Source organism: Corythoichthys intestinalis, chromosome 16, assembly GCF_030265065.1.
Source record: "Corythoichthys intestinalis isolate RoL2023-P3 chromosome 16, ASM3026506v1, whole genome shotgun sequence".
NCBI lineage: Eukaryota > Metazoa > Chordata > Actinopteri > Syngnathiformes > Syngnathidae > Corythoichthys > Corythoichthys intestinalis.
The window spans coordinates 37,480,339-37,494,784 of record NC_080410.1 but is presented as its reverse complement, the minus strand read 5'-3'; the positions used below and the strand labels follow the sequence as shown (position 1 = coordinate 37,494,784).

The 14,446-nt window shown below is 39.9% G+C and overlaps 1 protein-coding gene and 1 long non-coding RNA gene across 3 annotated transcripts in view; both read left to right on the top strand.

Annotated features, from left to right (window-relative positions):
• The first annotated feature begins 1,031 nt into the window (after positions 1-1,031).
• The window catches only part of hs3st2 (heparan sulfate (glucosamine) 3-O-sulfotransferase 2), a 50,113-nt gene continuing 36,698 nt past the window's right edge, over positions 1,032-14,446 (top strand). Inside the window, exon 1 of the mRNA XM_057860726.1 lies at positions 1,032-1,654. Within this exon, the coding sequence (XP_057716709.1) occupies positions 1,200-1,654 (455 nt within the window). The 5' untranslated portion in view covers positions 1,032-1,199. The remainder of the gene's footprint in view (positions 1,655-14,446) is intronic.
• LOC130931738 (uncharacterized) lies at positions 2,547-5,778 on the top strand. Of its 2 annotated transcripts, none has more exons than XR_009067293.1 (3): positions 2,547-2,796; positions 3,721-4,202; positions 4,529-5,778. It is a non-coding gene; the product is annotated as an uncharacterized LOC130931738 (long non-coding RNA). The 2 variants fall into 2 exon arrangements; XR_009067294.1 differs by lacking the exon at positions 2,547-2,796 and having other exon boundaries at positions 3,541-4,076; positions 4,151-4,202.

The following is a 14,446-nucleotide window of genomic DNA, read 5'->3' as shown; positions in this document are numbered from 1 at the left end:
GTTCCAAAAATCATTGTAATGCAGTTTTAAATGGCTGCTGGGTTAGTGGTGTTCAATGAGGACGCTTTCTTTATGCCTCGTGGAACTGTTTTGTAGCTGGCGAGAGCGTCGTTTATTTCATTTCACACACGGGAAAATCAACGCACGCTAGTGAGAGCGCCTCAACACTGATAACACCGCCTCCTCTATGACGGCGTACTCCTCAACCCCTCCTCCCACTGGGGCTTCAGAGAGGGGAGGGGTTGAGCAGGCGGCGGTGGAGAAGTGGAGAAAACTGCTTGGTTTCGCACATTTGGAGGCTAAATCAGGTATATAATTATCGGATTGCATTATCGGTTGATTTTTTTTTTTTTATCTGTATTATCTGTGTGACGTCATAATTGCCATTATCGGCCGATAATTATCGGTAACCGATATTATCGTGTATCTTTAGTCCTAATGAAACTTTTTTTTCAAATTTGTAAAAATAAATATCAAAATGAATATGTGTAATAAGCGCTCTAATATCTATAACCCTAGCTAAATCCTGTTTTTTTTTTCTCATGGAACCTGCAGATGCATATGTTGACTTGCATCCATCTTTTTTTTTTTTCCAAAAAGAAATGTCAAAATTCTGAATTACTCTCACTGTCATGAAATTTTAGGTGTATCAAATGTGATACATTTGGCAATAAAGGGTTAACTCATTTGGTCTTTCGATCGCCGGCATCTCCCACTCAAAAATGAATTGGACTCCTACAGCTGTCAATGGATGGTTTTAATATAAATGTTACCTGGCACTAAATGAGTTAAATAGAGTGTGGTGTGGTTACCTTTTTCATATAGGTTCCAATAAATATCAGCCAAGTACTTCATTCTCTTAACATGGTCACAAAATAATAAAGGACATTTGTGCTAAATTTTGCAGTGGAATGAACACTTGACTTTCTGCATCCCTCCAATTAGGAGCCCTGTGATTACGTCACAACGTTAAGTATTAATAGATGGGTGAGCATCACCAGAAGAACCACTTTCACACATGCAATGGAGAAGGAAGGTGGACTTTTGTGGACTTGGAGCTTCCCATTCTACTGGGATTCTTTTTAAGACTACATTTTTGCTGCACAGAAGAGGAGGAGGATGGTGGTGATGATGAAGAGGAGCTGTCAGAGGACGAGTCCATTGGAGCGCCATGCAGAACCTTGAGCCCCCATGGAGACATGGCACAGCGGTTCCTCTCGTCCGCCTTCATGTTGACCGTCTCGCTGTCGTGCACCTACCTGTGCTACAGTATCATCTTCGGCCGCACCAGCGTCATCTCGGGCCGGGCGTACGAGGGCAGCCGATGCCCGCCGAGCCCCAACGCGGCCGGGAAGAAACTTCTCGCCCAGTCGGAGCACTGTGCCCGGCTGCGGGGGGTCCACGCCACATCCGCCGCCGAAGCACAGCCCGGTATTGTCGGCTCTCCCCCTCCTTCGACTCGCTGGGTGAAAAATTCGAGTTCAACGCAAAGGTACGGGAATAAAAAACTCCCCAGTGTCTTAATAGTGGGAGTGAAGAAAGGAGGAACCAGGGCGGTGCTGGAGTTCATTCGGATCCATCCAGATGTGCGCGCTCTCGGGACCGAGCCTCATTTTTTCGACCGGAACTACGACCGAGGATTGGGCTGGTACAGGTGGGCAAAGTTTTCCGCGTTTAAACATTCATTTCCATCATGTGTTATTCGCATTAACGCTGCGTTAGGTCAGAGAAAGTGAGAAAATGAATAAAGTCCCACTTAAGGGAGGTGGAAATGTATTTTTCCAGAAATGTGAAGATTTCAGTTAAGAAAAAAAAATAGAATTTGCTGTGCATCTCAAAGTTTGTATTATTAGGGTGAAAATAGCAATAAGGAAATAAATGATCTGCTAAATGATGCAGTGCACCGGCTTTATTTGACATGGAACGTTGTCTAGAATATTAATAGGATAATATCATAGGCGGAGTTTGACTTTTGGGGCAGGGGGGGCACAACATGTTGATGACCCCGAAACGCAATGTCAGCAATAAAATTAACTTACAAGAATATTTATAATAATAGATTGACAATGAGTGTTTTTTGTTTCCCATCATTCATGAGGGGAATTCTAAATCAGGCTGCTTAGGCAATACTTTTTGCCAAGATTGTGATTCACTGAATATGGTACGCCCGTCGGTGTCGTGCCAATGTAGTTACCCCAGTCAAAAATGGTATCCCCTGGGCGGAGCCATATGGAGGTAGATTTGTGTCTTTATTATTCAATCAAAAAAAGTTGCTTCAATCAAAATATATATTTTCAACCAAAAAAAGTCGCTTCAATCAAAAAAAAGAAAAAAAAATGTTTGAATGCAAAAATAAATTTGAGATTAAAAAAAATGCATGTGAAAGATTTTTTTTTTTTTTTTTTTGTCTTTTTTTGATAGAAGTCGTTGTTTTTTATTGAAGCAATTTTTTGATTGATGTAATGTCAATTTGCGTTTGGGCCACATTTTGGCTACACTGTAAATGCTAACATTCAAATTAATTAAATGTGATAAGTGATCTAAACTCAATTTTCATCAACCTGTTGTGAACACTACTTTTAAATAAGTAAGTAGTAATTTGGGGTTGGAGAACTTGCTTAACTTGATATATCCCAGTTAAGTCAAATTAGAAAAAATAATTTCTTGTACCCAGTGTCCTTTGGGCGTTCTATCAGACATGCGCAGATCTGCCCTGCCCACTTTCGCGCTCTTTCCAACACCTTTCTCAGTTATTTTCGCCATTGTGGGTTTACTTGTCCTCAGTACACTGATTTGGTAAGTACATATTTTACTCTTTTGTAAACCGTCGATTTGTCTTGTTGTAGTGTAGTAGCCTGTGTGCTGCCAGGGAGGAGAAGTGTCAATTACATCAAATATCACCGCTAGCAAGCATGCTATATGACCGTGACAGGAACCTCATCATTTTCAGAAACAAATGTAGACTACAGTTTATGGTAGACTCCCATTTTATGCCGGCCGGCGTTTTGAATTCTTGACAGACGGGGCTCGTAATGTTTTTAGGCGATGGGAGAGGTTTTTAAAACCGATTTAAAACAGTTACCGAGCGGTTTTAAGTTAGCTAGACCGAGGGGAGGTTCGCTTCCTGTTTTAAAAATAAAAACACTAATTCTATCGTTAGCGGGTGTTTTATTTTGTGAAACTAACAGGAAGTGCCTTAATCACTACGGCTAGCTTGAGTAGCGCCGAATTTGCACGTTGTGGATCTAAACGGCTACTTTCTCACGTAAAAATGTTAGAAATGTCGATAAAGTGATTTATTTACAGAGTTAGTGCTAGAATTAAGTCAGCTTCAGCCTGTCTATTTCGGCTCAGGTAAGAGCTAAATGCACAGTCAGACCTTATGTGCGCCAACGTAATCGGTTCTTGCGTTGGAGCAGGGGTCCCCAAACTACGGCCCGCGGGCCGGCCGGATACGGCCCGCCTCCACAATTGGTCCGGCCCCCTGAACCCCCCCCCCCCCCCCCCCAATAGTGTTATTATTTCCTGGCTTTTTTCTGTGAAGAACCCAGACAGGGTTATTTGGTTATTATCTATTTAATTAATTGTGTTATTATTATTCATTATTGTATGATATTATATTATGTTATAATTATTTTTATTTTATTTTGTTCCAAGAAGAATTCAGAAAGGGTTATTTAATTATGGCTTTCTGAAAAACAATAATTTTTTTACATTTAGGCACTGCTGCAATCGTCACACTTTTTCTGTTACAAACTGACCCGGCCCCTCATCAGAGAAGGGAAAAGTCATGTGGCCTTCACAGGAAAAGGTTTGGGGACCCCTGCTTTAGAGTGTTTGTCATCTGCCCTTCCATTTGCTTTTCTTCATGTGCAGTGCTCCCCCTCCATGTTTGATCAAACTGCACTGATAATTTGAAATTGTTTTAAAATGCATTAATCGCAAAAATCAGAGGACTAGATCACATTTCCCCCTGTTATTTCACCACTTTAACTTTGGTCTAACCTAATATAGGAATACAGATAGAAAGAGTGCAGAGATCACACTCGACGCCATAACAACCTGGTGTGTTTAAGGTTGGTCATTTATGTGCCTATATTTTGAAATTGTTGCCTTAATTTTGTGTTCTTTTTCACCATCCCCCAATCAGGCTGAAGCAAATGGTCAAAAGTCCACACATACCTCAGTCTCAGCAATTACAGGTATGTTTCATACACTGATCAATGAATCATTTAATATTTGTATTTGTTTCATGGGTTGGGATAACAAACATGCATTAATGTTTTTACAGATGGATTAAGAAATTAATTGTACATCTCAATTTGAATGTTCAAAAATAATCAATTACGTTAATTTAAAAATAACTCATTGTTAAACATTTTAGTTTGTGAATATTAAAATAATTTATTGCAGATTTTAATTTGTGATTAAAAATAATTGGACATTTTAATTTGTGACTGTTAAGAAAAAATTTAACTTTTTTTTTTTCTAACAAGTTCTCAATGCTGAAATTATCATGTCTTTTCAGGTCAACCAAAGCAGTATTCTCTAATGCAGTGGACTTGCAAGTACTGCACATTTTCTGCTGAAAAGAGCCTACTTGCTTAAGCATTACCGCTTAAAACATGGATACCACACTCGGACATCCCTACTCCCATGTCTTCATAAGGACTGCCTCTGCACATTTAAATCTTTTAATGCACTCAAAGTACACCTATCGACATGGCACTCTCAAAAAGATGCAGGCAAAAGTGGAGAAACTGCATTTGACCGTCAGTTGTGCAACTTTGTGGAGCCCTGCTCAGAAGCAGACTTCTTTACCCATTTGCGAGGACATCTTAAGCTGAGGCAAATGGTTACTTGCCCATATCAAGACTAACTTTCAGAGCAGTATTTATTCGACCTTCACTGCACACAAAAGCAAAGAAATGTGAAATGTGTTTGAGCCATAGTGTGGGTAGGACATTTGTGTCTAAATCATTCAATCCCAATAAAAGTTGCTTTAATAAAAAAAAACTTATTTTTAATCAAAGAAAAAGAACCTTTTGCAAAAATATATTTTTTTGAAAATATATATATTTTTAAATATATATTTTTTTTATTGACGTGTCACTTTTTTTTTAAAGGAAAAAGTTTAAAACTTTTTTTTTAAAGTGGAAAAAGTTTTGAACGCATTTCTTTTTTTCTTTTTGAAGTGGAAAAGGTTTTAAAGGCACTTTTTTTTCCGATTGAATCATTTTGACACAAAGATACGACTTCAACGCTACTTCCGACATGTTTGAGTGGCAGGTGACTACACCAATGGCATAAAAGAATGACTAATGGCCACCAGGGCTCCATCGAGCCATCGGACTCTGCTCGAGTCCAAGCCGAAAATAGGGCACTGGTACGGGGGGGGTGACATCGGCATCTCACCGGAGTGCCCGCGCTGGTATGGTGCGCTGCTGCTTAATGTGATTCAAGAGGGGAACTTCACCCACTGCCCTGACGTGACGGTTGGCAATCGGGGTCCAACCGCAGTGTCGCGACGCGCCGGTATGGGAGTGGCCGACGAGTGGCCCGACACTAGCCTGCCCAGTAGCCCGCGCCGGGAGCCCCGTCGCTTCAGCTTTGAATGAGTTTCGTGTCAGTCGCGGGCCGTCTACTCAACAGCCGGCCTCCGCGCCGGGGTAGTGATATCGGGGTCCGCCAGTGTGCCGCAACAGGGCACCGTACCATCGCCGGCACACCGGTGAGATGCCGATGTCACACCCCCGTACCGGTGCCCTATTTTCGGCTTGGACTCGAGCAGAGTCCGATGGCTGGATGGAGCCCTGGTGGCCATTATTTTTGCTTCCTGCTTTTATGCCATTGGCGTAATCACCTGCCACTCAAACATGTCAGAAGTAGCGTTGAAGTTGGATCTTCGTGTCTAAATGATTCAACCGAAAAAAAGTGCCTTCAAAACTTTTTCCACTTCAAAAAAAAAAGTGCCTTCAAAACTTTTTCCACCTTAAAAAAAAAGGTTTCTCAGGTGTATAACTCCAGTACACGTTTTGCATTTACTCTTTTAGTGATGTGAAAAAAACAAAGTATCTTGTTTACTGTTTCAGGTGTTAAAGTGAAATTTGAATTTGAACTGAGTTGTGTGTTTTAAAAAGAGTTCTGTATTTTTATGTTTATTTTATCACTGCTGCACAGTTTAAACCGTGGCACAATGTTGATTGTAGTTCCAGTTTTGATCACTAATATTGTTGGAGAAATCAGAACTGTTAGCTTTACCAGAGCTCAAGCTCATGTTGTAATGGGAAACTAGTTTGACGCCATGTCTTCAATGCTGAGTTAATGTCCTGAAATTATGATAATAGGATCTCGCCTGTTAGTCTTTGGAAATTACAGGATAGGAGTGGACATTGATGCAGTTCAGGTATTATTCAGTAATTTCTGTAGCAAAAGGTTATTTTAGGTACTTATACTTTATATGAGGTGCAAAATGTTTGCAAAAGTAGGTTTATAATTAATCCACTGATTGTTCATTGATACTGAGCGTTAACCAAACACCGTTCAGCCTGCCAGGAGCCAGTGTCTCTCATTAAATGCACTTTTGAGCATTTTAAAGTAAATTTTAATTCCATTGAATTAATCCAATGAGTGTTCTTCATTTATTGTGTTTTGGGGGTCATTACTGTTAGATAATGTGTTTTTAATGAAATTAGTATGTGCAGATGTAATTTCTATTGTGGAATTCTTTTAGGTCAAGAAAATTAAGTTGACCTGAATATGATGGGAGTACTGTGCACTCAAAATAAACAAGTTACTGTAATCCAGTTATTTTAGTTAGTTTGAGTACTGCCAACTCAATAAAAACAAGTGACTATAATCCAAATTTTTTAAGTTAATTTGAGTACTGCCAACTCACAATAATTAAGTTAATCAAATCTAATTCATCTAAGTCAACATAAATTAATTTTTTTAAGGCAGCAAGTTTGCATATATTTTTTTAGTAAAGTCAACTTTTAATATTTTACAGTGTAGGACATTTTTATCTTTATTATTCAATCAAAAAAATAAGTTGCTTAAAAAATATATATTTTTTAAAAAAGAAAGGTCTCTTTAATTTGAAAAAAGAAAAATTTCAATCATGGAAAAAGTTTTTGAATGCGAAAAAATATTTGAGATTGAAAAATTGAAAAGATTGAAAAATTTGCATTTGAACACTTAATTTTTCATTGAAAACGTTTTCTTTGATTGAAGCAATCCTTTTTGTGTTTGGGCCCTATTATGAGTAGGACATTTGTGTCTAAATCAGTACTTCTCAAATAGTGGGGTACTTGCACATCCACTCAGTGGGTGGCAGTGGCGCTCTCATTTTCAGAGTGCGCGCAGTATTTTTGAACTAAGGAAGAGCACTCAGCACACACTAGTGACGGGATCTGTCGTTCACTTGAGGAAACAAATCCATTTCAGTTCGTTCAGTAAAAAGATTCGTTCAAACGAATCGTTCAAACGAATCGTTCAACGAATCGTTCGCCCCCCTCATCTCCCTCCCCGCCCAAATGAATCGTTCGGTTAGTGAACGGGAAGTGACGTTGCCGAACGAATCACCAAAGACCGCTTCGCAGTATAACTGAACGGGAAGGGACATTGCTTGTTCCCTCCCTCTCTTGCACACAGGCTCCTCATTGACCACTCGTCGTAGTTTCAGAAATGAGTGACAGGCGATATCATTCTGCTTTCACAGCCTCGTCTCCCTCCCGCTGCTGCAAAAGCAAGGGAGAAAGTCCGCGTCGCCTGTCCTATTTCTATGGGATCAAAGTCATGGCTCATGCTTGCATTTCGATTTAGGACATGGTTAAACATTTTCCTTTTGTGGAGGGAGTGGGGGTTTGGGGTCAGGGGCGCACGGACTTTCTTTAGCATGATCTTGATCACATATACAATGCTGCTGCTACCAGCTAATGCGGCATGCTTGCTGTCACGAAAATAAAAATAAATCGAAAGTTTAATTTCTAAATATGGAACGACCAACACATCATATTTACCTCTCGCTCTGTTGTATTTTTGTTTTTATGCTCATCACTATTATTTTTGCTTACTATTGTTAAAACTAAAGTGTAAATAGCTAGTTGACAAATGCGCTGCTCTGAAATGAAAACAATACTACATTTTGATATTTGACAGTTTAATTGCAAATCAGTATTAAGAGGATCATATTGAATTTTTGCACTGGTATTAACAAATAAAATAATCCGGTCAGCTCCCCTGTCGTCCTCTCATCTCAGATCGTCAAATGCTGACGAGAAATAATTGTTTGCTCTTTACGATGTCGCCTTTCTACTCTCTTTAGTCTGTTGCGAAAAATGTAGACATATTGTGACATCTCCCGTGTCCGCGTGCGTTGTTTTTGAGTAGCACATGATGGACGGATGGACATAATTTGTCAAACCAACCAACACCCGCCACGCTTTGACATGAAAAAAATAAAACACTCGGGAAAAATTGACATGTATATACAGTTTCATTGCAAATCAGTATTATGTGATCATACTAAATACTCTTTTTTCTGTGCACATATGAGGTAAATATTGCTGCCATGAAGCCTCCATATAGTGACAGTTCTCTGCCCCCTTCACTGCCGTCACGCGACCGCAGCTCAGCTTTTGCTTGCCTCTTAGCTACCCGTGTTGTAAACTACTGTAAGTTTGATAATATGTCGTCATAGGTAGTCCCGAGTCTGTTGAGAAAAGTAGTACACCAAACCAAGCTCGCTAGGTTTGTGTGGTGTTTTTGTCTGTTTGAGCAGCATATGATAGGCTCCACATTAACAAATATGTGAGACAAAGTCATTTCCTTTCATTTTTTGACTCGTTCACCTCATTCCTGGAAAGTCAAGTTAGCAGCAAGCTAGGTCAGGAACCGGAGGACCGAGTCACTGAACGGGAAGTGACATATTTCATTCTTGCCCCCCTGCCTGCACGCTGGCTGCTTATTGGCCACACATGGAAGTGAGTGACAGACGCCCTGATTCTGTTTCCGCTCCCTCCCCTGCCCGCGATGAGGCTGGCGTCTGATTGGTCGTGTGCGATGTCAGAAGACGCTGCCGTTTGCTCAACGCCCTCCCACGCAGCAACAAGCCCCGACTTCATAGAACGAATCAGTGCAGATGGTGATTAGTTCGGTCTCGTTCATCCAAAGAATTCGTTCAAAAAGAACGAATCGTTCGCGACCGATACAACACTAGCAACAGATACAACACAGAAAACAGATATGAAGAGCAGTGTGCCGTTTTCCGACCGGACTCACTCACGCAGCGACCCACTGTCTTGTCCGGTTCTCACGTCACCGCCCGAGAAGTGCCATTTTCGGCTTGGGATCGTCACGACGACCGCCCTCACCTACGGTTCTACCTTGGCCGCCGAGAATGCGTTTTTTTTTCATGCCGTTTGCCTTTTAGCTTTGACTTTTAATACAGTGGGTGATGAGGAAAGACCACTGTTTACTGTGTCTAAAAATAATTATAGCAGACAGCCAGAAGCCAAATCAATTAAGATGCCACTTAAAGACATTAGACCCCAATCTCATTGATAAGCCGCTTGATTGTTTTTCACGTGCCGAATATTGCCAACAATCGTCCTGCTTTTCAGTGTTATATCAGTAAGCCAGTGAGCATTGTTAGCATGCTCATTGCAAAATAACTCCACACCAATGCAAAGGAGGTAAATACTGTGAGCAGCAAAAATAAAAACAGTCCTTCTGTCCAAGGACACTCTTTTTTTCTTTTATTCAGTTTTGTTTTTTCGGTCAAATTTTTTGGCATATTGTCCTCATGAGTGAATGTTTCCAATCAATTTTAATTTGTTATTATTTACTGACTTTATTACATTTTATTTTTCTGTATCAAATGGTAAAAAATGCACCTTGAGTGTATTTTTTACTGTTTGGATGTGACTTTTTTTTTTAATTCAGGCAAATTGATGCGCGTCAAGTCTTCTCTGTTTCAAACAAAACAATGTTGATAAAGTTATACTTTATTATAAGTTGATCAATGTTACTTTTTTTCTTTATTAGAAAAAAAAAGGACACAATGTTAGGCAGATGCATATTTATAATAGTAATTTTATAGACAAATGATACTATTTACAGTGGCAGCAGAGAGTTTGGGGGGGCCCGAAACATTTACGTCTTCCTTGGGGGGGCGTAACAGAAAATAATTGAGAAGCACTGGTCTAAATCATTTAATCCCAAAAAAAAAAAAAAGTTGCTTCAATCAAAAAAAAAAAAAGATCATTTGAAAAATAAAAATGCCCTCCCCAATTTTTTTTTTTTTTTTTTGTGAAAATTATATGCAAAGCAAATAACCATCTAAGTTGCTAGTCACATATATTTATTATAAGATATATATATACCTGCACTAACCTTTTCCAGCATGTCGTCAGATGTAGTAACAAATGGCAAGTCAAATTTTACGTCTGATGTCGAAAAGATCGTGTGTCGAGGTACCACTGTATATAAATAACTACAATGTGAATAAATACTTAATTAATGAAATTAAAATGAATAAAAAGAGAAATACATATTGTTTACGGCCCGAAGTAACACTCTAAAGTTTTGTTTTTTTTCATTGCATGCCATTGATGACGATATACGTCCAATTCAATTAAACCGTGAAGACAGGCAGTGAATGCTTATTTTTCAGCCAGTGCCATTGACGGCACTGGATGTCCAATCCATTTTGATTGGGAGAGGAGAATGAACAATCATTCGTGACAGCAATCGACACCCAATCGGTTTGAAACTGTTTCACTGGGTTGGACGACTATCGCCGTCAATGGCTGTGAATGTGCTAAAACACCTGTTCTCATTTGCACATTGAGAGCTGTTGTTCGACTTCTGAAATCTGACACAAACATCAGTAACACTTTACAATAAGGGTCCCTTAATTAACATTAGTTAATACATTTTTAGACAATAACTCTTGTTTAAGTAACATGACAATAATTCATTTAATCCCTTATCTAACATTTTATTAATATATTAATTAACATGAGTTAATGCGTTTTAAGACCATAATTAATGTTTAAGTAACATTACAATAATTAATATATTTGCATATCTAACATTTATTTATATATTTATTAACATGAGTTAATGCATTAGTTAATGCATAACCAGACAGTAACTAATAGTTTGGTAAAATCAAAAATACAGTTGTGGTCAAAAGTTTACATACACTTGTGAAGAACATAATGTCATGGCTCTCTTGAGTTTCCAGTTATTTCTACAACTCTGATTTTTCTCCGATAGAGTGATTGGAACAGATACTTCTTTGCCACAAAAACATTCATGAAGTTTGGTTCTTTTATGACTTTATTATGGGTTAACAGAAAAAGTGATCAAATCTGCTGGGTCAAAAATATACATACAGCAACACGAATTAGCAATTTCTTGTGAGTGATTATTGACTTGAACAATCATTGACTTGAACAAGTCAGGATAGTCACTTGGAGCCATTTCAAAGCAGCTGCAGGTCCCAAGAGCAACAGTGCAAACAATTGTTTGTAAGTATAAAGTGCATGGCACTGTTTTGTCACTGCCACGATCAGGAAGAAAACGCAAGCTATCACCTGCTGCTGAGAGAAAATTGGTCACCAAAAACATATCTGCCAAGAATTAGAAGCTGCTGGAACACAGGAGTCAGTGTCCACAGTCAAGCGTGTTTTGCATCTCCATGGACTGAGAGGCTGCCGTGCAAGAAGGAAGCCCTTGCTCCAAAAGCGGCACCTTAAGGCTCGACTGACGTTTGCTGCTGATCACATGGACAAAGATAAGACCTTCTGGAGGAAAGTTCTGTGGTCAGACGAAACAAAAATCGAGCTGTTTGGCCACAATGCCCAGCAATATGTTTGGAGGAGAAAAGGTGAGGCCTTTAACCCCAAGTACACCATGCCGACCATCAAGCACAGTGGTGGTAGTATTATGCTGTGGGGCTGTTTTGCTGCCAATGGAACTGGTGCTTTACAGAGAGTAAATGGGATAATGAAGAAGGAGGATTACCTTCAAATTCTTCAAGATAACCTAACGTCATCAGCCCGAAGATTGGGTCTTGGGCGCAGTTGGGTGTTCCAACAGGACAATGACCCCAAACACACATCAAAAGTGGTAATGGAATGGCTAAATCAGGCTAGAATTAAGGTTTTTAAATGGCCTTCCCAAAGCCCTGACTTAAACCCCATTGAGAACTTGGGGACAATGCTGAAGAAACAAGTCCATGTCAGAAAGCCATCAAATTTAACTGAACTGCACCAATTCTGTCAAGAGGAGTGGTCAAAGATTCAACCAGAAGCTTGCCAGAAGCTTGTGGATGGCTACCAAAAGCGCCTAATTGAAGTCAAAATGGCCAAGGGACATGTTACCAAATATTAGCGCTGCTGTATGTATATTTTTGACCCAGCAGATTTGATCACTTTTTTCTGTTCACCCATAATAAAGTCATGAAAGAACCTAACTTCATGAATGTTTTTGTGACAAAGAAGTATCTGTTCTAATCACTCTATCAGAGAAAAATCAGAGTTGTAGAAATAACTGGAAATTCAAGAGAGCCATGACATTATGTTCTTCACAAGTGTATGTAAACTTTTGACCACAACTGTATATATAGGCCTGTATAGGGTTAGGGTTTAGGGTTAGAGTTTGTTATCTTAAGAATTTATAATTTCTTAGTTAAGGAACACATGTGCTACACTTTACAATAAGGGTCCAAAAAGCATTCAGTAATGGTTAATAAAGGTTAAGGGGGGGAACTTAAGCATTTATAATTTCTTAGTTAAGGGGCACATGCGTTCGTAAGTATGGTATTATTTCACGTGAACGTACCTCATAAGTATTTCTTAACCTTAATTAACCATTACTGAATATTTTTTGGACCCTTATTGTGTTGTGATCCGCGGATGCGGAGAACAAGATTGAACCCAAAAACAGACAACAGAGGGGAAGCGTTCGGGGATTTATTAATCACAAGTAAAACAAAACACGCGAACGCGGTAAAAAGGGAATAACAAAAGCGGTCCGTGACAAATAGGTCGACAGGGATGAAAACGAAAACCGAGCGGAGGGCAGAGACCCAAAAAGACAAACAAAAATACACTCAATACCTGCACAAGGTAGAGGATCACAAAACTAAGACGTCCGACGAACTTGAAGGCAAATACAAAGCGACTCGAAAGCAGTACATGTGAATGGCGACCAGCAAGGGAAATATCTCGGCGTTCTTCTCCCGGATAGCCTGCGTTTATATATTATAGCTGATGAGCAGGGATTAGCTGCAGGTGCGATGTCGGCACGCCCCCATAGCTGGCTCTGCAACAAAAACAAATTCTGACAAGCAGCAGAACGCGACGTATTGTAAACTGTAGCATACGTATCACTTACGAAGCCACTCCTTTGTTGCCCTGGCTGTATGTTTGGGATCATTGTCATGCTGAAAGACCAAGCCACGTCTCATCTTCAATGCCCTTGCTGATGGAAGGAGATTTTCACTCAAAATATCTCGATACATGGCCCCATTCATTCTTTCCTTTACACAGATCAGTCGTCCTGGTCCCTTTGCAGAAAAACAACCCGCAAGAATGATGATTCCACCCCCATGCTTCACAGTGGGTATGGTGTTCTTCGGCTGTAATTGAGCATTCTTTCTCCTCCAAACACGAGAACCTGTGTTTCTACCAAAAAGTTCTATTTTGGTTTCATCTGACCATAATGCATTCTCCCAGTCCTTTTCTGGATCATCCAAAAATGCTCTCTAGCGAACTGCGGATGGGCCTGGACGTGTACTGGCTTCAGCAGGGGGATACATCTGGCAGTGCAGGATTTGAGTCCCTGGCGGCACATTGTGTTCCTGATTGTAGCCTTTGTTACTGTGGTCCCAGCTCTCTGTAGGTCATTCACTAGGTCCCCCGTGTAGTTCTGGGATTTTTGCTCATCATTCTTGTTGTCATTTTGACGCCACGGGGTTAGATCTTGCATGGAGCCCCAGATCGAGGGAGATTATCTGTGGTCTTGTAATGTCTTCCATTTTGTAATAATTTCTTCCACAGTTGATTTCTTTACACCAAGCATTTTACCTATTGCAGATTCAGTCTTCCCAGCCTGGTGCAGGTCTACAATTTTGTCTCTGGTGTCCTTCGACAGCTCTTTGGTCTTGGCCATAGTGGAGTTTGGAATGTGACTGACTGAGTTTGTGGACAGGTGTTTTTTATACCAATAATGAGTTAAAACAGGTGCCATTAATACTGGTAACGAGTGGAGCCTCATTAGACCTTGTTAGACCTCGTTAGAAGTTAGATCTCTTTGACAGCCACAAATCTTGCTTGTTTGTTGGTGACCAAATACTTATTTTCGACTCTAATTTGGAAATAAATTCTTTAAAAATCAAACTGTGATTTCCTGTACATGCCCCACTGTACATTAA